This window comes from Pyxicephalus adspersus, chromosome 4 (assembly GCF_032062135.1).
Source record: "Pyxicephalus adspersus chromosome 4, UCB_Pads_2.0, whole genome shotgun sequence".
In the NCBI taxonomy this organism is placed as follows: Eukaryota; Metazoa; Chordata; class Amphibia; order Anura; family Pyxicephalidae; genus Pyxicephalus; species Pyxicephalus adspersus.
In genome coordinates this window covers 132,902,211-132,926,404 of record NC_092861.1, presented here as the reverse complement: position 1 = coordinate 132,926,404, position 24,194 = coordinate 132,902,211, and the positions used below count along the sequence as shown (strand labels likewise).

Below are 24,194 nucleotides of genomic sequence, written 5' to 3'. Positions count from 1 at the left end.
GGACTAAATGAACTCCCCTGGGCGGGTAATACTTCATCTTGGCCCAGGCAATTAAAAAGGCCAAAGATTGCAACCAAGAAGAGTAGAAGGAAGAAGCTTGTGGCACACTGCGATAGAACGAGGACGAGAAAAGTTGGGTTATGTTTTAACGTTGATAAGTGCATACAGGGTATAGGTGATGGACAGAACATCCATTTTATTGGCCAAACGTTCTTGAGCAATGCGAGTGCAGCTCTTTTCTTCTCATCCCTGGATTTAGCCAGTGTAAAAGTAAATCAGGTGTGACCATCAGACATACAAAGTAGGAAGAACCATGCTTGCCAGACTACACTTTCTAGTTATTACAGTAGAAACCATGTGTCTACACGAGGTCATGGGACTTGTAGATCACATGTAGTAGGAGGTGAGGCCTCAGTCTGTTATCTGAAAAGTAAAAGGCAATGAAAGGTCTTCAGTGTTCAACTCAGAATTTTTTTTTTAGATGGGTGGGAAGAAACTTCAGTAAGCACCCAAAAACAGCGGGGTGGTTAGTAAAAATTGCCAGGTGGTGCACCCAGCTAAAAGGGGCTGGGGAGAAGACTGGTGTTAAATCTGTAAGAATAGATGCTACAAAAAAAAAAAAAAAAAAAAAAAAAAAGCACATCTGCACAAATGGAATTCTTTATTTGAAAAATGATTTTCCAGGAAAAATATTTTTGCTTTAAGAATGCATTGGCTTAAAGTTAGCCAGTACCTAATCAATGAAGGATAAGTTAAAATATTAACTCATGAAAAACTTTTACCCATATGGAAGCATCCAATTCATACATAATGACAGCCTGCAAACAAATTCAATTCTTTCCTTTTTGGGGAAAATCTTCCTATGTCCTTGGTTAAGTCACCAGTGCATATTTACAACACTGTGACCATGCTGTGATGTATTTACTATTAACCCGTATATATAAAAGGTCCAATGTATTACACAGCGCTGTACATTAAAAAAGGTTGCAAATGACAGACAGATACAAACAACGGCACAGGAGGAGAGGAAATTACATCATTTATCCACAACACAGGCACTAGAAAGTCTCTACTCGCTTCCTAAAAAACCCCATATGACAAATAAATTCATTGCTTTCCACTTCCACACCTATTCTCTGATGTTTACCGATTGCTATAGCAATAAACTGTGATGTTGGTATCCCATCACAACAAAGCACAGGAGTAGTGCCAGGAAGAGAAGTGGAGATAGATTCCAATATGGTGACGGCTTTAGGAGGGGCATGCTTGATGTGCCAGCAGAAAAAAAAATGACATACGGCATTATTCCAGAATAATCATTCCTATTGTGCAATACCTCCCCTACCTCCTAGATTGTAAGCTCCTCGGGGCAGGGTCCTCTCCTCTTCCTGTGTCACTGTCTGTCATTTGTAACCCCTATTTATTCTATGTACAGTGATGTGTAATATATTCCTGCTAAATAAATACTGTTTGATAACAACAATAATGGTGTTTAAAAGCACACATGGGCCAAGGGGAATGTGCTTATGGTATAATTCCACTTAAACAGCTTATTTTGCTGATGGCCATTCAGTATCTTATATATATTTTTGATGTCAATCATCCAAAATACATTTTTGTTACCATGTCCCCATCATGGATATTTAATCTTTTTTATAATCCCGAGGTCTCCATGAGGCCAGAAAGGGAAGAGAACATTTTTAAGGAATATGACAGGAGGTAACATCTTACAAAGTAGGGAACCCGATTCCCAGTAACAATCGTCAAATATAGGAATGTGCTTCATATCCCAAACAAAACATAGACAGAAAAGAAAAAAAAAAAAAAAAATACTGATTTACACAAAATAACCCCATTCGTTAACAATGACACGTGCTTTACTGATTAATATGATTCATCAACAATGACAAAAGTAATTATTTTGTATATTATCATTGATAAAATTATACAATTTAAATTTGCCAATACTTAAAATGAATTAATTTTGTCAGAATTAAGCATTAGTTTGCATTATATGATTGGATGTTCAATTATAAAACAAGGATTTTAGGATTAAAAATCAGAAATCATGGATTTATATTGGTATCCATTTAGAACATCCCATTTTTTTATTTACCTTCTGTGCGAAGAAACTGGGCTAAAAATGTACGCCCTGCAAATAAAGTAAAGATCAATGTCAGTAAAGTTATGGCATGAAAAAATTATTACCCAGCCCTTCAACTGTCCCAAGTTTTACTATGACGTGCAACACAGAAAGTTTTTTTAAGACGGGTGAGATGAAATTGTAGGTGGGTGGCAGCCCCTGTATTGTGACCCACATCTTCAGTAACCACCCAAAAATAGCCAGGTGGTTACTAAAAAGTGCCAGGTGGCGTGCCCGGCTAAAAGGGGCTGGGGAAGCACAGTGCTATGAACCAACTCAGATCACATTCCTAGTTAATGTATATAATGCCTGTGTACGTACTCTAGAAACCTGAACCCAGAGATGTTATTTTAAACATGAATGTACAAACCCAACCGTCATAGACATGAAAATAGACATTGCTCTGCCACTTTAACAAATCCCTATTCCACTCGACCGGGGACGTCAAGAAGTCCATATCAGCAGAGGCACATTTTTAGCCAATTCCTAACTTCACATAAAAGAATAATGAACAAATCCTAGACTTGCTCTCTAAAGAGTACTAAAAAAATAGGTGTTTTCTATTCCTATGCTTGAAGGTCAAAAACCTTTATGAGTCAGCAGCTTTCAGTATCCTCAAGCAAAACCTAACACTAGGTTGTGTCAGAGCTTGCTACTAACAACAACCTTACATATGTTTCTACTTGTCCTGTGCTGGATGGCCTTGATGACCAATAAATTGTGCAGAGTAGACAGGCTGGCTTCAGCATTCAGAAAGTGTTAATACTAAGGCTTTGTACATGAGAATCAATCAGATGATTCTTACCCAAAACAAATGGTGAAGTCTGCTGTACAAGTCAATGGAGAAAAGCACAATGCGATGCTGCTCATTCTGCCCCTCCGCTCTCCATAGAAAATATTGAGGCTGTGCACAGGGTTCCTTCATCATCATAAAAGATTGTCTCTAGCAACAACAATTGAACGTGTGTGTGCTGCCTTACATCATATGCTGAACATTATTATGATTATTGTAATCACAGAGCAAGGGCTAGGGTTAGAAAGGGTCAGACAGTATTTATGTACATCAGTAAAGCCAGCTCGTTAGCTAAAACCTTTGCTTGGAAGAGGCATCAAAGCAATTTTATAGGATGCCATATTTCCTTTCACATAAATAGAAAATGTGACAAATACTAAATGTGTTGCAATGCTCACAAAAGGTAAACTTGTAATACTATTAAACACAGAGAGCAAAGTGAGGTGTTTGGCTTATATTGCAGCCATGCAGACTCAGATTCAGATGCTGAAACATCAGATTTTGGGAGTATTCTTCTGTGCAATGCAACAAAGTTAGCACAGCAGAACTTCATACACAATTTTGCCTTTAAAGTTTGAGGTTGCCAGGTAGAAGTAGAGAGTAAGGAGTATCTACACCAGTAAAACTGAAATGCATGCTGCTTCGTGTTCACAGATTATTTTTTTATATAAGTATTTTGTAAATGTAATAGCAAGCGTTGTCACATGTCTACAATTTGACCTTGATGAAGCCAGTTGGCACGTCACAAACAGGTACTATGATAATAGGCAACGTAGTATATCACACACCACAGTCTGCTACTGCCGATAGTCCCTGTAGCCTTTATTAGTTCAGCATAATCTTTACATATCTTGGTTTTATGGATAAACATTCTCACCAGGGTTCAGCATATACTGTACTAAAGGAGCTGGGACAGCACAAAGAATATTAGGATTTCTGCAGAGGAGAAGAGGATATGCCAAGGCATCTGAACTATAAATGAAAAACATTATAGAACAATGCAATGAAAGCATTTAAAGTACATTTATGTTGCATTTACTGCAATTTAGGTTGGAGACCATGGGCCTGATTTATTAAAACACTCCAAGGCCGGAGAGGATATACTTTTATCAGTAAAACCTGGAATGTATCTTGTCCAGGATTGAAAACATTTGCTAAGAAAATCCATTCCAGGTTTCTGGATCACCCAGCTTCAATGGTGTAAGTGTATCCTCTCCAGTCTTGGAGAGCTTTAAAAAAAAATTAGCCCATTGTAATCAGTCTTTAGAGAGACTCTGCCATAAAAGAATAATAGGAGGATTCCATTGCCTATCTGACTTCCAGCTTCCATGTAGTCCGGCACTGCATGGTCCTTCCAAATCTGTGACTCAAAAGTACCCTTGACAGGTAATTCAGTAATATTTAAAGGAGTCTACAAATGAAACCTTATTGCTTCTTTCATGACAGGGTTACTTTAAGCCCTAAGGGTTAATTATAGCAGAACTAAAATAAGACTACAAGTCATTAAGGAAATACTTTTGCATTATTGGGCATTACAGATCAAAGAATTCTGTATTGCCCACAATCCAGGTTTAGGGCTTGTGTAGATGGGTAAATATAGCCATCTATCAGGTTTCATTTAAGATCAATTCCAGTAATGTTCAACTTACGTTATGTCAAAAACCAGACTAAAATTTTAAATGTTGAACTTAATTGAGAATCTTTGTTATTTTGCAGGTAGAACCGACCTGCAGCTTGCATCAAGCTGCTTTTGGACTCCTACTGACCTATATAGAGTGAAAAGAATTTCTGCCACATGTACATAAGCCTTAAACCCTGCGCCAGAAAATGACAGCTGGAATCTAAATATCTGAATCTCACTGAACCCTGATCTGCAAATAATGCTTTAAATCTCATATTATAGTACTTTCCTATTTCCCCATAAGATGGCAGTGCAATGTTTCCAGCTGGCACTTAATGTGACTCTGCATCTGTAAGTATTTCCTAATTACTATATAACTATTGTGGAAGTCTTTTCTTAAGAAGTATATACCCTAACTGCAACCATTAAGCACTGAAGTCCAATACATGCCTTGGAATCACATCAAAGCATGAAAGGAAGAGAAGAAAGTTTGTAATAATGGCCTGATTTTATCCAAGTTCTCATTTAGATAATTACAGAAATGAGAAGCAGCATAAGACTACAAGCACGTGGCTTTTACATGCTCCAGCCATGGGACAGCACTATACACAGCCATAATTACACCTTGTACACACAGGGATATTCTGCATGTTTAGAATTAGGTTCTGTTCAGAAAATGGAAAGAAATGCCACACCATGCTTCACCTCTGCTCCATTGCAGAATGTTGCACACAGAGCCAAATGGATGCTTAAACAATAAATAGCAGAAATGAAATAGGGTCAGGCACACAAGAAAACTGAAGACAGACATGTAATCCCCACCCTGCCAGGACCGTGGCTGTGTCCACATTCTCCTATATGGGATATTTGCTGAAGAGAATGCAAACACACAAAATCAGTAAAGAAAAATTCATCTCCATGCAATTCTCTTACACCAGAAAGCTGCCTGGTCATGTGTATAAGGTATGGTAACACAAGTAGCAAAGTGGTCAGCTAATAGTTATGCATTGCACAACTTGTCTCCAGGGTTCAGTTCCACCAAGGAAACCAACTGCATGGAGTATGTATATATCCATTATGCTTGCAGGGATTTAGAACAGTCCAAAAACTTGCTTGTAATATAACTGACCCCCTAATGTTAATGTGGCAAGGGCAGTGGATTGTAAGCTCCTTCTGGAGCCGGGAGTGATATGAATGTGTTTCTGTTCTATAACAAGGACAGGAGAAATAATGACAGCAATAATAAGCAAGAATGTGTAAGGGATTCCAGAGCTGTCAGAAAGTATAGATTACTACTACACTGGAGCTTAGTTGCAACGGAGGATCATTCCTTTGTTTGGGGTTGTATCCAGCAATGCTGTAATCTGAAGAACAGTTCCAGTTTAACGTTGAAACACCTGAAATGTCCTACATGTCTTTAGTGAAAATCAGGTAAGGTAAAATGGCTTTGGGATTCATACTGGATTCACATGGCAGCATAGTCACCATAAGGCCATAGTAATACCAGAGGGATTGAATGTTTACAAAATAAATCGAAATAAGGATTTTTCTCCCCCAGCAACCAATCAGATTGTTCGTTTCACTTTCAATGTTCTAAAGAAGAAATAACAACAGCCTGGCTGTTCTAAACAAGGCAACATTTTCCTGGATACATCTAACGGATGATGTATTCACCAACATAAAAGATAAAACCTTGCCACGTTTCCCGATGGACTATTGTAAGCCAATATTCAGTGATCATAGAGATCTGCTGATTGCAGTGCACAGCAATGGCATTGTGTGCCTAGGGTGCAATGACTTAGCTATATTCATCCCAATCCCAAAATGACTCAGGAACCATTGTAACAAAGTCTACAAATCAAGGCCTAGCCTGCAACAAGGTACAAGTCATTGATTAACCAAGACATCAGGTTAAGCAAACCCAAAAAGATGCCGGAATCCTCTACATGCAGGGTGGAGGAAGATAATGATTAAACCATTGACAGAAGTGATGGGGGAGCCTGACACCAGTCACACCCCCACAGTCCAGGCCTTTCCAGCAATGAATCAGGATTCTTCAAGCAGCTGGCACACATCAGACCCCACCCAGACATCAAAATCACTATTATGCGCACTCACTGCCCACACTCCACCCATCACAGACCTGTCATCTCTGGGGAAATAAAATGCAAAATGGAAATGATGAGGCAGATCTGTACCGGTGTTCAGCTTCATGCAATGCAATGGGTGGGCGTTTGGATTTCTCTAAGGAAATATCTTATAGAGACCATGCATTAGCTGAAGCAGACATGCTGACGAATATTCCAACAGCTGGGTGGTGGGCATGGGATAAGACGACGTTCATTCCTTATGGCCTACATCAGCGTCATCCTGAATGCTCCGCACTATAGTAAGCATGTGCATAGTGTACCATGTGAACTACATACACACACCCCCCCCCATATACATACCTATAGTAAGCTCTGTGCATAGTGTACCATATGCAGGTCACACACCCCCCCCATACATATAGTAGGCTCTGTACATAGGGTACCATGTGAACTACATACACCCCCCCATATACATACCTATAGTAAGCTCTGTGCATAGTGTACCATGTGACCTGCATACACCCCCCCCATACATATAGTAGGCTCTGTACATAGGGTACCATGTGAACTACATACACCCCCCCCATATACATACCTATAGTAAGCTCTGTACATAGGGTACCATGTGAACTACATACACCCCCCCATATACATACCTATAGTAAGCTCTGTACATAGGGTGCCATGTGAACTACATACACCCCCCATATATATACCTACAGTAAGCTCTGTTACATAGAGCACCATAATACCTCACATTCTGTGTATACATAAAACTCAGCTATCATATCTATCGCCAGCTTATGATCATGTTTATTTATCAGGAGGTTTTCTGGAGAAGTAGTTCTAGCTTGTGGTGCTGCTGCAAATCTACTGTTGATATGAGGAGCTCTCCTTTAACTTTAGAGATTCCTACCATGTGAGCGAGCATGACTTCCCCATTCATGGCTAAGGGTGACTAATGAATGACACGAGCAGCTTCGGTGCAAACCAACGCCACGGTCCGTATTTATTTCACAGTTTATCATAGTAAACCAGCTCAGAGACATACAGAACGGGCCTGGTTTATTAAAGCTAAGACTGGAGAAGAGAGAACCTGGCTGATCCAGTAAACCTGGAATGGATCTGGTCAAGGTTTAATTTGCCAACCTGGATCACCCAGGTTCTCCCATGATAATCTATCCTCTCCAGTCTAGGAAAGCTTTCATAAATCGGGCCTGATATGTCTATCTCCTGCTTCTCCATGTGCTAGTTCCCCGTCATGCCAAGCCATTAGGTTTTATATTTTCATTGCCCTGGAACAAGCATGGTAATGAGCCAAGTAAGCAGCATTTACATAGATAGCTCATTGATTAATCTCACTTCATACTTCCAATAACACTTGTTACATATGTCTCAGTATGATCTGGGGAATGGGTTTGCATTGAGTACAGTCGTTTGATTCACACTGAGTGACACCAAAGTTCTGACAGAGTTACAGAAGTTCAGGGGCCCTCCCAGGGCCCGGCAGCCACCAATCCATTACAGCCAAGCATTTTTGCATTGGGCTGCCATTCATTCGTGGTGGCACTGCATGGCGTGCTACCACAATGTCAGAGCATGCTGCCATGGCAGGTCCCTGACACTCCTCCTATACACAGCCCTTCATCTATGTAACACTTTAGTATAACAATGGAGGTCGGTCTTATCTTGGCAGCACGCTCCGTCATTCAATGCAGACTACCCCCTATGTCTGCTGAATCTATAAATACCCCATCGTCCTAACCATCAATCCCGCAGACCTGACAGCAGATTTACTCACATCTATAAATACATTTGGACTTTTATTTTTCTGATTACTTCCAGGGCAGAAGCATGTCAGCACCAGGTATGAAGAGCAGAGATCTCATAGACTGGCATTGTAACAGGCCAGACCGATGTGACTTGGCGATGGCACAGTGTGCATCTGGTTATCTCAGATACGCCATACTGCACCAGATTTGGGCATTGCCAGCCTACAATACAAAGTGACAGGTGAGACCCAACACGTGCCGCATGTCACTTGAGCTTTACATATAAAGATAGATTTCATTCAGTGACCTCTGACAAGGCACTACCAGGGTGTCATTCCCAACACACAAGGCAGGGGGCACCCTCACAGTCACATGATGTGTCTGCCACAAACTCACCCACGGATCCGGAGGAGGGGGCGCCGTATGGCGAGGCCGGGGTGTCGTGCTCCTCCACAGGCGCACTGGGGATGACCGGGGCCCGGGGGACGTCGCTGCTGATGCTGCTGGGCTCCTCGTCCTCCGGTGAGGGCTCCAGGCTGTCTGCATAGCTGGGTTTGTCCTCTTCCTCCTCATGGGGGGGCTTCCCAGGGAAGTTGACAGAAAACGTCGGGTGGGGGTACTGTCCTCCGGTCAGGTCCAGCACGTCATCCATGTCATCCCAGGCTTTACCGGAGGGCTGCGGTCCCTCTGGTCCCCGGTACAGCTGCTCGTCAGGCTCCGGAGCATCACGCTCGTGAGTGGATGACACATAGGGTGACTGGTCCTCCATGACTGGGCTGCTGGGACCGGCTGGGTCAGTGTGTGTGTGAACGCTGCCGGCTGAAGAGAAGTGCGCCACCCGTCTGAGCGCCGATAACAATACAGAGCGGGGGGGAGGGGGACCCAGCACTGCGCCACGCCCTGGTGACTCAGACTCTGCCAAGAGCAGTTATCATGGCTGCTACCCTCTCCTCTGAAGGCTAACCAATCAGACACACAGAGGGCGTGGCCATCAGCTTTCTGAAAGACTGCCCCATCTTTGTTGGACAGGAGGGTGTAGTGCTTGCGGTAATGTGCAATAACCATTATCCAATCACAAAGCGTGGACAGGAGATGGCGGTTGTCATGGAAACCGACACGAATCGCTGCGCTTCAGCGCCTTTGAATGACAAGCGGTTCAGCCAATCCTATAACATGAACGACACATTCCGGAACTAGTGAGAGAAAAAGTGCCGGTGATTTCAGACACAGTATGTATGATAAAGGAAAAAAATGGCAGGGTTGCCTTAGTGACAGATTTCTCTCCAATAATAGAGCACTTTCGTGAGAATGATAGTCAGTGCAGCCAATAAACGCACGAGAAGCTTATTCTGTAGGCGGGGCATGGGAAGTCTAATCAAGCCTTTAGGGAATGCTAGAGCTGTGGTTGCACCTTCCAGATGTGCACAGCTGTATTCTCACTCATACCCAGCCTTTCCCAACCTATGTACCATGGGCAATATGAAATATGTTTCAGGTCTTCAGGGAACCCCTAATATAATTACTATATCCACAGCCCACATTAGTGTGGTTGTTAGTAGGAAGAATGCTTCTCACATTGCTGGCCAGTGGGAATAATGTCATCCTATACCAAAAAAAGATCATTGGTGTCACTTAAACTGACCTGAGAGGCACAAATTTCTCAGTGCTAAAAATAAAGAAAAATCACACCTTTATTCCCACAGATTCCTCGATGGCACTGCACCTTGCTGCTATCCGGGCCCACGCCGTCCTGGAATTCTTCATCCCAGCGCCAGCTTCTATCTTCATTTCCAGTCTTCTTGCTATGTCACCTGATCTCGCACCGCACAGTTGCAAGGTCAGGTGACGTAGCCCTCTGCGCAAGATCTGCATCTCTTTCCCCTTATTGCAAAAAAGTCTCCTTCTGCGCATGTTTCAGATCAGGCATGCGCAAAAGGAGCAGCCAAGAGCCCGGGATGCGTGACACAGGTATCCCAGGAGGCTTGGCGCTCCCATTTAGTCTTGATCACCGCGTAAGGTAAAAATATTGAGTTTAGGTGTGCTTTAAGGAACCTCCAGTGGAGGAACCCTAGTGGAGAAATTATGTAAACTCCTGTACCACACTTCATAATATGTTGGTGCTTTAATAATACAGTTTAATAATATTAATTCAGCAAACAAATGCACAATATCCCACTATTAAAAGTTTGTGTCCATTATGCAAAGCAGCTGCAGATGCCGTAACATTGCCAAATCAATAAATCAACAAAATCATTCCAAGGGGGGTTAGGGTGGCATGGACAGTTGATGTGCAGGGATTCTTAGCTAGAGTTCTGCTTTACCCCAGCATTACCCAAAACTTTAGCAATAACCTCATTTCTGCATATTCACATCCACCGGATTAGGCACTGACTGGCATGACAAGCTACTACATCCCCACTAAGCATGCTAATGGTGCAGTTGATTAAAAAAGTCAAGATAATAATAAATGTTGTGTATTTATTTTTTTCAACGTGTTATGGGAGGATGCCAACCAACATACCAGTATGATTGTGGGCATTGGCCCAACAAACACAGGGGGAACATTCATCTCCCTACACACAGTACCCCAAAAGGAATCCCACAGAAGGACCCAGACCTATAAGTATCCACTATACTGTACTATCCCCGGTGCTACCTATGCAGCTTGCATGATCTGTGTGGATCTGTGAGATTTTCCAATAACCATCACATATTAATGCAATATCAAGCCTGATTTGTTCTCCAAGACTGCAAAAGATTATAATTAAAGAACCTGGGTGATCCAGCAAACCTTGAATAGATATCCTAAACATAATTTGGTATGAGTTGGCAAACGTTTTCAATCCTGTACCAGATCCATTCCAGGTTTGCTGGCTCACCCAGGTTTTCCCATGGTTGCCTATCTTCTCCAGTCTTGGAGAGCTTTAATAAATAAGGCCCATCGTGCTATGATTGTAGTATTATGTATAAACAGCTCTTTATAATAGAACATCAACTAAGATTTATTGTAAAGGTCTAAACCCAACATGTGTTACAGCAGTTTTCCTTGACCTTTTTAAACTAGGAGAATCTTTGAAATACCTTTCAGGTATTAAGGAACCTGTGCTATAATTACTATATACACAACCTGGTGGTCAGTAGGAAGTATGCTTCTTACTTTGCTGGCCAGTGGGATAGCAAAAAAAAAAAAAATAACTGACCTGAGAGATACAAATTGTTCATTGCTTAAGGAACCCCTAGAAACCTCTAGAAGAACCCTGGTTGAGAATCGCTGTGTTATTTCACTATGTTATCCAGTATGTTTTTCTGGAAAGTTTTGGAATGTTTAGAATGTAAACATGAATGTGCTGAGTGTTCAGCTGAAACCCAATCAGACTCACACAGACCTAAAGACAAGACAACATAAATTACTGCTGTAAGCCGAGTCTTGGCAGGTGGTACAAGGAGTATAGGGGATCAGTGCAATGCAATTTAAAATGCACATACAAGATTTCCAACAGTCAAATTGCAGACTTGATCCATGAAAAATTTGACATATGTAGATGCACAGGGCCTGATTTTTAAAAGCTCTCCTAGACTGGAAAAGGTAGACTTTGGGAGATCTTGGGAGAACCTGGATGGAATTGAGGGAAATAGTAAGGGTTTAAGAAGCAGAAATAGAGGGGTAGGCAAGTTTGCAAAAAATGGGTGCTTTTAAGAACTATTTAGGTGCATAAAGTGGGAGCAAGATGAATGGGATGTGGAAGATCATCTAGAGAGTCCGGGCAGCTCTAGAAAAGTCTTGGAGCCGTGAATGTGATGAGGTTATGAATGAGGAAGGAATTAATAGGTCATTATGGAATTTACTGGATAAAGTGAAATCTGATTGGTTAGTATAGCTACTCTGGTAACCAACGCTGTTTGCATTGACTTGCATCCTCAGACCCAATAGATCGTAAGGACCTGGGTTTTTTTTTTCTTTTTATTGAACAAAGTCCATTGGTAGGACAAACTAATAACAATTAACCAGAAATCAAAATCTTTCCAATATACCAAGGTACATTTCCCCTTTTATCTCTGTAAAGACCCTGCAAGTATAGAAAATTCCTTTTTGATCTGCTAGAAATCCAGTGAGTTCTATTTTGGACTGACAACACAGTATTTCTCTATTGAATGGCCTTTTTTTAAACTATCCAAACCAACCCACAATTTAGACATTGATCATTCTGTATTCGTTAAGCTACATACACATGTGCGATAATTGTTGTTGCAAAGGATCCTTCACGATCCTTTCCAGCGACTAAGGACTACACGACGCATGAACTGCTCTATGGCGAGGGGAGGGGAAGAATGACGAGGCGGCACCTTGCTGCGAGCTCTTCCCCTTTGCTTCCAATAAGATCGTTCGTCATCGATCGTCCGTGGATCCGCCAGGATGGTCGTTCGGACGATGGACGCTGTACACACGCCAGATTCTCGTCCAATATCAGCCCTGAGCCGATTATCGGACGAGAACCATTGGACATGTGTAGGTAGCCTACGTGCTGGAATAGAGAACACAGGATGTGTGCACAAGATACAGGCAGATCTGAATTTCTTACTGATTAACAGGCTTTTGGTCTGGAAATGAAAAAAAAAATCACAGTGAAATAGCACTAGTAAACTACACAAATAAAACATGGCTGACTGAGGTTGTTGTGTCAGGCTAAACAAAGGCAAGAAAACTCATGTTCAGGTTATAATACACAGGCAAAATAAGAAGTTTTACTTCCCCTTTCTGAAGTACAACTCTGCAGGCAATGAGTGCTGGGGAACAATGCAGCAGTATGTTGTTATAATAAGTAAAGCAACACATACACAAACCTAGGGATCTGGTGCAGGCAATGACAGCTACAGTATAAAAGCAAGGATGTAATAACAATATAATGGGGATAAATGACACCATGGATAGTAAATTGCTATGGTCAATGCAAATACATAAACCCTCATTTAAGGTAGCTCTAACTAGACAGCAGTGTTGGATTGATACCCATTGCCATTTTTTTAGAAGGAAAGAAAAAGTTAAAAATCTAATATTAGCATACTGCTTGGTAGCATATCAACTGATTATTATTAAACAGTATTTATATAGCGCCAACATATTAGGCAGCGCTGTACATGAAATAGGGGTTGCAAATTACAGACAGACACAGACAGTGACACATGAAGAGGAGAGGACCCTTTCCCGAAGCTTAATCTAAGAGTGGGCTCCGTGTTGCTTCATCGTCTCACATTCCAGCCCTGCTGCAGGGATTGCAAAAGGTGGATACCAGCACTAATCCAGGTGCCTTTACACCTTGCATTGATGATGTATTGGAAAGCTGATTTGTTAGTGTCCTTTATGGAGTTTAAAGCCACAAGGTTGTATTTGATCTCTTGTTGGATGGTAGATGTAAACCTGAAGTGCTCAGATCACAGGAAACAAAAAACACCATATACCTCATTTGTTCTACAATCTGGTCTGTTGACATCATTGTACCAGTCTTACCTCTTCTTTCTAGACAGCAGGGAAAGTGGCAGGTCTTCCTCCTGACCTAAACAGCACTCTCATAGTAGAATGTGGGTTCTGCTCTAGGAGTATTGTGAGTACGTCCTCACAGGTTGAATAAATCCGGCTGTTTTTCAATTAGAAGTGAATCTTACATATAGTGACAACATGTACCGCATACTTCAGACTGGCTGACCGTAAAGTTCAAAATTAGGATTCTGAGGTATAAGTTTTAGGTTTATTGTTGGAAAGCAAGTAAGAATTCATTCATACCTTGTTTATAAGAAAGCAAGACTTTTCCCATACCTCTTTATTACTAGCTCCTGCAGCGGCATATAATTACCTACCCTATACACCTTTACTGTTTCAGAGCATTTACAGCCATAAGGACGCTCTCCATGCCATCATGTAAACGTGCTGGTCCAGTCATCAGATACATAGGAGAAGGGGAGCAGATCACATGTTTCCCAATACCCAAAGATTTTGAGCATTTCCTATTGAAATTGACAGCCAGAGGAGCAAAGACTAAGTATGTATATTCCGTGTTTTTTTAGGGGGGGATAGTACTGTAACCTCCTCCTCTCTGGTATTCCACTAACCCAACTCTCTCCTCTACAATCTATTATGAATGCTGCAGCCAGACTCATCCATCTTTTCCACCGCTCCTCTTCTGTTCCATCTCTTTGCAGTTCCCTTCATTGGCTTCCATTCCACCTGAGAATCAAATTCATCTCCTGTGCTTTGCCTTCAAATCCCTCCACAGTTCTTCTCCAAACTACCTTTCTAACTAGGTACTCCCCTAGCCGCTCTCTCTGCTCCTCCAATAACCTACTAATGACTTTCTCTCCCATAACCTCATTGCACTCACGGGTCCAAGAGTTTTCTAGAGCTGCCCCGACTCTCTGGAATGGTCTTCCTCGTCCTATTTGGCTTGCTTTCACCTTCTGCTCATTTAAAAGAGCACTCAAAATCCATTTCTTCAAACTTTCCTACCCGTCTTCTCCCGTCTACTTCCCATCATTCCATATCTCCCCTTCTATTGTATGAGACTTCCCCCGCCTTCTTGATAGTTAGCTCTTCGGGGCAGGGTCCTCTCCTCCTCCTGTGTCACTGGCTGTATCTGTCTGTCATTTGCAACCCCTAATGTACAGCGATGCGAAATATGTTGGCGCTATTTAAATCCTGTTTATTAATAATAATAATAATAATAATAATATTAAGTAATCTTGTTCATTTCTGGGCATAGTGAAGGGTTGCTTTAGAGGAAAATTCATCTTAGTCAGAGCCCACAAGGCAACAAAGAGGCCAGTATTGGCAACTCTTATTACCCATTTTTGAGAAATGGCTTAATTTTGGCTTAGTATAGATTTACTTTCTGTAGACATCTCCTAAAAGGCTGCCGGCCATCCAGCAGCCACCATTGCCATGTTACTTCAAGATGAGCACATCTTGCTATGGTTTTGGTGGGTAGTTCTTCTTCTCTATAGTGGGGAACAGACGAGAAGCTTTAAGCATCTATATTTACTTATAGTTAAAAAGCAGTAATCGCTTCCAGCCATTAAAGCGAGACAAAATAAAAAAAATCACACTTACCTTTACTTCTGCACAGCCCCTGTCCTCGTTTAGGTCCTGCGCCGTCCTGTATTCAAACTTCATCCCAGTGCAGAAGAAGTGCCAGGCGCCGCCATCTTCTCCAGTCTTCTTTCTTCTTCTGGCTATGTCACCAGATCTTGCACTGTACAGGCACAAGATTGAGAAACAAAGCCTGTTGTAAATGGTAAAAAAAAGAGTATGCATGCGTGAGATCAGTATTTTTTTCCCATTTCAGGAAAAGTCCCCCGAGATCGGGCATGAGCAGAAGGAGTAGCCAGAAGCCTCCTGGTGTTTATGACATGGTTATCCCAGAAGGCTCTGCGCTCCCGTTCAACAGTAAGATTTTGGTGATAGGTCCTCTTTAAGATATTCATGACACAGGGAATGACAGACCTGTGTTTTTTAATGACACATTTCTTTAAATTATAAAAGGATATGACAGAATGCAAAATAATTTCCAAGCATCCGTTGAAATTCATCCCAATGTGATTAAGACATTTTGTGTAATTTATCATCACTGTGAATATACAATGAAAATATTGCACAGTCATGTTGATGAGATTCATCCATTTCCCAGCATTCACTGTATTCTTCTATGCAGTGCTGCCAATTTCCCTTGTCCTGTGCTGCTTAGAAACAACATCCCCAGGCTGCAGAGGCAGTTTCAGTTTGACATAAACAGTAGCATCCTCTGTGATAAGAAAGGAGGACATCTGACTTTGCAGCTTTTGCATACCTCACCCATCCTTAATACTGCACATTATTATTATTATTATTATTATTATCATGGATTACAAATCACACTCTAGTCCCCCTGATTAACACTCAGACAGTTTCTTTGAAGCAAAGTGATGCTGGTGCTATGTACTTTGTTTATGAATAACAGTGGGGTGATTACAATGAGCTATTGATATGAACAGTTGACTATGGAAAGAATGCCGGTGCTATCATAGAAATGGAATGAGCCTGCTGTGGCTTACATGTTTGCATTCCAATCCATACACAAGAACGTCCATTGACAATTATAGGAGCATGCTAAATAAGCTGCATGTGGGTGCAGGGCTCATATTTGATTTATTCTGGTTCATTCCAATAGAAGAGTCATTCAAGGGGTTATCACATTTGTTTTAAAGTCAGTCCCCATTTTTTGTAAAGTTTTGAAGTGACTACAGAATGGTTAAACCTTTATAACAACTAGTTTCCGTCTGGGAACAATTATCTGATTACCTGTCTATTTATCCAGCAGAACAAGAAATCTCCCCGAGGGCCGCAGACAGCAATAAAACATTTTCTGGTAAAGTACTGAAGAGTAATGCTAGGCATATACTATTCAATTTTCTTTTGATGGTATTTGTATTGATATAATGAAATGATGATCAATTTAAACTGAACCTTGTTATTGATATAAAATATTCCATCCAGTTTTTCAATATTTGACTGGTATTACAATCATTTTTACCATTATATACCATGGGCATATTATTCATGACATAAGATTTAGCTTTGATTACAATACAAATAGTTAATCAATAAATGAAGAAAAACTCATTTTTGACAGTAGACATTCTGCACAAAAATCTAATGCAAATGTTATTGTTGTGATCAATTTTTTCACTGAATAAATATATTCTTTGGCTGAAGTTCTTGCATAGGACCTGATTTATTAAAGATTTCTAATCATGTAGAGGATTTACTTTCATCAGTGAAGCTGAGTGATCCAGCAAACCTGGAATGGATTTCTTTAACGTCATTTGCTATTTGCTAGCAAATGTTTTGTATCCAGGACCAGATCCATTCCAGGTTTGCGGGATCACCAAGCCTCACTAATGAAAGTTATTTCATTCATACAGCCTTGGAGAGCTTTAATAAATCAGACCCATAGTGTATGCCTGGCTAAAGAACCTGTATAACAAATTTTTGACTGTCTGGTGAAAGATGTCACACAGCACACAGTGGAGGGAAATTACACAAAAGCTTAAATCCGGGCAGATATAAAAGACACAAATGAATGCAGCTCTGTAATTCTTAATGCATTATTTTTTTATTGTTATTAGTATAAGTACTTGGTATATAACTCTTGCATTCTACAGTACAGAAGGTCACAGGGTGGAAGTGGGGAAGACATCTGTGTAAATTTTAGGACTAGATGGAAACAAATATAAATCTTTTGTATGGTAAAACAAGTCTATTATATTTGCCTATTATTTCTTTCTTCTAATTTGTGTATTTAACGGCATGTCTGCATTTCTGCTTTAGGTTGGCGGGTCACAAGCAGCATTTAAAACCTAGCAGAGGTTCTTTGTCTTTCCATATATTAAATAAAATGTTTGGGTTGCAGTTAGGCTATACAGAGCAAATCTAGACAACACACTATAGTTGAGTGCTGCTATTCCTTTTCCTTTTAAGAAAAATAGTGACACCTTCCCACCATGATCAATACCAATAGTGTACAGGTAGTCCAAGGGCCTGGGTCAATGGGGAATGCAAAACCCTTCTAAAGGTATCTGACATGAAAATATTGCCATCAACACAAGTCCAAACCCCACTGACATAGTCTCTTAGGTGGACCTTGGGTTCTTTATAAAGATGGATATGAGTTCAAATCATTTATATCTATTATTAAAAACTAAAAAAAAATAAAAAATTACTAAAAAAAAACAAAAACAAAAAAAACAATCATGTCAAATGATCGGCATAATAATTTAAAACTATATCTGTATCTGTAGAATACACATATACAGCAAAAATAATTAAATGTGTAAAGGAATAACATCTCATGAAAGTAAATGGCCAAACTGGAGAAAGAAAATAAAGCTGGGAATTTTAAATACAGATACAATAAAGATATTCAGCAATTATAAAAGTAGCCCTGGAAAAGAGGAAAGCTACAGAAAGGCATGGGTAATATCTTTAATGTATTTCAAAAGTTTTTTTCAGTCTTTACAGATCTACATAGTTCCATTACAATAATATCAATATAATGCCATAAAAGTCCTTTTGTTTGGGTATTTTGAGGTATAGAGTGACAAAGTGCTGACACTTATTTCACAGGCCATGACATATGGCTTTAGCAAATGAACATAAAGAGAAGGCTGCTGAAAGAGACTGGAGGGGATCAACAGCTATAGGATGCATGGGACTTGTTATGGATAGACAATACTTCCTTATACTAAATGTTATCCTGTTATGGTTTACATCTGCTATCAGTTTGTAATGCAGTAATGTATTGGAAAGAGAAAATACTATAGGTGCCATGCCCTTTCATTTTTGTCATATAAGCAAAATGTCCCATATGGTATTAATGTTGTTTGTATTTTACAGTAGATATAATAGCTCCTGTATAATCCAAGTGACTGTAAGTGATTATACCATGTATACATATATTTCTGAGAAAAGTTTACCTATAATTATTACACAGTATTCATATAGCACTGACATATTACACAGCACTGTACAAAGTCGATAGTCATGTCACTAGCTATCCTAGCTAGGAAACCATAGTGCAAACTCTATGCAGATAGTGTCCTGGCCAAAATTCAAACCTGGCACCTAGCACTGCAAAGGCCAAAGTGATAAACTCTGAGCCACTTTGTGCTGCAAATTTGAGGAGTTTTGTTTTAGATCCAGGTCAAAAATATATTGGAAGGAATAGGTGGGCCAACCTTCCGTTTCCCAGAGCAAGAATTAAACATGGCTATGGAGCACCTGCTAAATCATCCTAATAAGAGTTAGATAAAGTGAGGCCTTTGTAGAGGAGAACCAAGGAGGTCCCCTGATTGAAGAAGCCAGATAAGCAGGTCTGGTGGTGTTCCCCTTCACAGGGACATTTTTTGAGTAATTTTAACAAATTGTTATAGTGCCAATTCAGAAGCAAAGTGGGACTTTGCCAGGCCATGATTGCAAGAGCAAGAGGATAACGGAGTAAAGAAAACTTGTTTTGGAAATACCATAGTGTAAAATAATTATCATACTGATATTATTTTAAACTTTACAATTTTAGCAAACACTACAATGAAAATAAAATGAAACCTGTAAGAGTTTTATGAGCGGTCATCTGTTTTCATCTTACAATAACTTTTAGAAAGGTATTGTACTGTCTCGTTTGTTACACACTAATTCAGTATCACTTTAATGTATTTCTTCTTTACTACTTGTAATATTCTATATGAAAACCACCCTCTAAAATGTGAAAGGATTCAATGAGGGAATGAAAGATGTGACCATAGTACATAGTATACCTTAATCAGACAAGGTCACTGATTGGTTACAACGTTTGACCCTAATATAAATGATTGAATTCTGGGAGGTAAATTTATTGGTACTAACATCTAATGTTAATTAATTTTTCAGTGTTAGGTTTGATTATATTATAGACTATATACCACCAGAGATAATTTAGGTGCAGATTAATATTGTTTATATTGCATTTGATGCTATTTATATTTATTTTAAATTTATATTAGATTGCTTTTATTACTTGTGGACAGTTGGGTAAAAAGCAGGGACCTAGCCCAGAACCTGCAAATATCTGATTTACTTGACTATAAATAAAATGTGGTCATACATAAAACATTGCGGCCTACATTTTCCCCCAGCGACCAGTCACATTCACACTTTATTCTTTATTTTTTTAGTGCCAAATCACACTGGTGGCTAATTAGCCACATAGAACATAGCTACCTTAGGTTAAGGCTAAATTTACATTAAAGTATATGCAATATTGTAAAATGTTTTTAATTATTCAGCTGTTGTATACCTGGTAATCCTTCCATGATGGTTCAGGTGTTGTTCCGGTGCTAACCCTCAGAGATGGGTCACTCTGGTATGCTGCTGCCTTAATTGCCATTGTGATTACTACATAAGAGTTTCCATTCAAATAAATCATTTATTTTCTGTTCTATGCCTTTTGTTATTAATCATTGAATTCCATTTCCATTACTTTCCACACTAGGTTATGAACTAATAGGTAATTGTACCTTGTAGCAGGTTTATGAAGCAAATGAGTTGTAACTAAGCAAAAAGACTTGGTTCCCTTAGCTGGAGCTCATAAATGGCAAAACAGCACCTTCTGCTATAAACACCTCTTTTACACAGGATATCATTTAACTTAAGGTTGTTTTTTCACTATGGGCCTGATTTATTAAAGTTCTCCAAGGCTGGAGAAGATACACTTTCATCAGTGAACCTGGATAATCCAGCAAACCTGGAATGGATTTCTTAAAAGTTATTTGCTGTTTGTTATTTGTTAGCAAATGTTTTACATCCTGGACCAGATCCATTTCAGGTTTTCTGGATCACTCAAGTTCACTGATGAAAGTGTATCCTCTCCAGCCTTGGAGAGCTTTAATAAATCAGGCCCATTGACTGCATTTTTACACCCAGGAGCATCCTATGGCTTAAACACTGAGATATATTTGAAACAAATTGCTTTTAGTAACAGGTCTCTGTTGCTAGTGCTGTTTTTAAGGAATGAGGTCACTGCTGGTTCTAGAGGCCTGAATGATTCAGCAAGATGAAATTCTGCTTGTTCCCTACGGAAAAAAATCTGTTACTGGTGGAATTCTATAATGCTTTATTTCTAAATCCGTAGGCATTTCCTGTGAGCAGATAACCTCTTTATATTATATATTGAGCAAAGTGTGTGTAATATTCTACCAGAATGCCATGCAGACTATACCAAAAAGCAGTAAAAATGTATTTTTAAAAAGCTTTTAATGTAAGTTCCTGCTTTGTCAATAACATTAGTTCCTTTAATCCCCTCTACATTACAACTACATGCACATATACTGACAATAAACATGCCATCCGCTGCTCCTATACTGTCCTATTGCAAGCAGAGGGGCAGAGAGGTGACCAGGGGGTACTGCATATTGGCACATGAGAAAGTTCAGGTCAACAACCTGGCTTCACTTTCTGATATTGTTCATATAGAAAATAAAAGTATACATCTTTGACAGCATATCAGCTTCCATATATGCCTATTTTTTTTCGTGGATTTCTTGGAATTTTTAATGTTTTAGGTATAAATTCCAATAATTATACTTAGGCCATGGCATCTATAGAACAACATAAAGACACTTTGAACTGATCACTCTATAAGACCACCATAGTTGTATTGCTCCTTCTGATGTGAAGGGTAAACACACCAAAAATAATAATTTCTAGTCTGGATAGCAGTCAGGTGGCTGACCTTCACCTACATCTTATTCTCAACTCCATTTCTCCAGTTGGTGTACTAAGGAGATCTCAATGTTTCTCATAGACAATGCATGGATAATAATGGGAAGGGACAAAGACAGAATGCCAGCTATGATTTCCATTCTGGCCATTATCATCTCTTTTGGTAAACTCCAAGCTTGCTGGCAGCCCCTGTCACAGTAAACTTGCTGTTGGGCAGTTACCAAGGCCCATTCCTTGCTATTATTACCCTTGTAAGTTAGTGCCGGCTACCTGTTCTGACTTCTCCCCACCATTATGTAACCACAATTATAGATTGTACTGTTTAATCATAGTTTACTGTAGACATTAACGTTTTGCTCCTGCATTTGAGAGGTGTCTAATACACAGGTATTAGTATAGTAACTGGTCAATATGGTTCCAACCTTCTTGTTAAAAAGGAAAGCCAATTTCAAACATAAAAATGATATATGATCAGTTGCTGTGGGATATTGCACATTACACTCAGTTATGAAGAAGCCTGATGGCATTTGGCTAAGCTTTGGAGACCAACGTCTCATGTCAATATTGTTTTTTTTTTTTAATTTTGCATGCATATAGGTGCAGGATAATTGCAAACATTGAAAAGGATGTCATGGATGACACATGCCACTTGTTACTGATTACATATTGTGTTTTTATTGTGTGCAGTGAAGTGCCTCGTGCTTTAGTCTGATCCTCTTTGGCATTCACACTCCTGTTGATTACAGCTGTATTAATAATTATACTAGTAAAGTATAAACAGGAAACCATTCCACACCCATCCTCGTATCTCTTCATTACCAAGTAAAATTATAGGTCTTGTGTGCAGATTGCCAGGTGACCTGTCTTTATTCATAAACATCTGATGTAATGACTTTTTATATTCTTATCAAGAAATCTAGAATACATAGCTACCAAGAGTATTTTTAGGGACACATGTGACCTATTAATTAATTTTTTACCCATGAATCACACAAGTTTTACCCAACATTGAGGGTTCGGTTTAGCTGGGGAATTTGTTAAGCCTGTAGTCCCCTTAGGCCCATTAGTGTTGTATATATTATGCTACTTATGATTTCTTTAGCCACCTTCTGTCCAAGAAATAATCAAAATGCCATACAATATGGAGGCTGTACAGACAGACAGATGTGCAAATACTGAACACTGCAAATTCAGTATGGCTCACTACATGTAGTTGGCGGTTGTTCCATTTTTAAACTTGAAAAACAAGACACTGATAGCCAATCAAAATTTGTTTTAAATATACTTTATATTTGATTTATTGTTATGGGTTCCTTTAGCCATGGCATAATACTCCGCTTTTCTGGAAGGTATATTTAGTAACAGTTTTACTGGATTTTACCTTTCAAAGAATCAGAGGAATGTATAAAGAAATGTGCGTCATCCCATGCTATAAATAGGAAGGTTGTGCAAGGGGACCCTCAGATGTCGGGTATGCTTTGGTGGAAGCAATACAGAAAATTCTTATCTGCTGTACTATCCGCAGATGTAAAAGGAGGAGCAAGTTTACACCATTTTTTGAAGGGCATGCAGACATACCTGATCACCTGGAGTATTGAAGTAAAAAATGATCTTCATATATGTCATAAACTGTATGTATAACCTGCTGCTTTCTTATAAACAAAGGCCAGTAGTTTTTTTGTAATCTAAATAAAGGAAGTCAAATAGGTCATGGTAAAAGTCATGGTGCAACTTTGGTCATGGTGCAACTTTGTCAGCTGTCCAATCTCAGGGAAATATGTATATCTATTTACAGACACATGGCAGAATCTATACATTCTGGTATTTTTACACAGTATTTATATAGCACCATCATATTACACAGCACTGTACAAAGTCTATAGTTATGTCACTAATTGTCCATCAAAGGCGATCACAATCTAATGTCCCTACCGTAGTCATATGTCATTAATGTAGTCTAAGGTCAATTTTGGGTGGTAGCCAATTAACCTACCTGTATGTTTTTTGGGAGATGTGGGAGGAAACCCATGCAGACACAGGGAGAACCTGCAACCCCTATGCAGAAACTTGGAATCAAACCATGTACAGATAAGACATGTCAGGAGGCAGGGGTTGGATGGGACTAGTCGTGCAGACTGTACTACCTACCTGATTACACCTCAGGATGTAGGGGGAGTGAGTCAATGATTCTGAGATGGTTCTTAACCATACCCCACTTTATCCCAAACCGAAACAGCTTGGCTTTTCTCTTGTTGCCTAAAAATTGCTCCTGATAAGCCCAGGCATAGGTAAGTTTAAAAACGGTTAGCTAACAAGTTTATTGAAGCACACGACAGAATCTCCATTAAGGCTCACCAGCTTTGAATCCTGTTGTTATCGAGGCTCGAGTTCGGCAGGGTTGGTTTCAATGATCTATCGTTCACTAACTACCATGGATACCCACCCTCTTTCTTATATAGAAAGATGGGAAACAGATTTGGGTTCAACGTTGGACGA

At 39.8% G+C, this 24,194-nt stretch overlaps 1 protein-coding gene and 2 long non-coding RNA genes across 5 annotated transcripts in view; 2 read left to right on the top strand and 1 right to left on the bottom strand.

Annotated features, from left to right (window-relative positions):
* RTN4 (reticulon 4) overlaps positions 1-9,188 on the bottom strand; it is a 49,181-nt gene extending 39,993 nt beyond the window's left edge. For 2 of the 3 annotated variants that reach the window (XM_072409676.1, XM_072409678.1), the window contains exon 1: positions 8,816-9,188. In XM_072409676.1, coding sequence (XP_072265777.1) covers positions 8,816-9,188 — 373 coding nt within the window. Of the gene's footprint in view, positions 1-2,116; positions 2,153-8,815 lie in introns of all 3 variants that reach the window. The other variant, XM_072409677.1, reaches the window with a different exon arrangement.
* A 251-nt stretch (positions 9,189-9,439) lies between these two features.
* Positions 9,440-15,908, top strand: LOC140329427 (uncharacterized). The gene is made up of 3 exons (XR_011920482.1): positions 9,440-9,648; positions 14,296-14,454; positions 15,754-15,908. It is a non-coding gene; the product is annotated as an uncharacterized lncRNA (long non-coding RNA).
* Positions 15,909-16,761: 853 nt separating this feature from the next.
* LOC140329426 (uncharacterized) overlaps positions 16,762-24,194 on the top strand; it is a 53,171-nt gene continuing 45,738 nt past the window's right edge. The window contains exon 1 of the long non-coding RNA XR_011920481.1: positions 16,762-16,812. This is a non-coding gene — a long non-coding RNA (uncharacterized lncRNA). The remainder of the gene's footprint in view (positions 16,813-24,194) is intronic.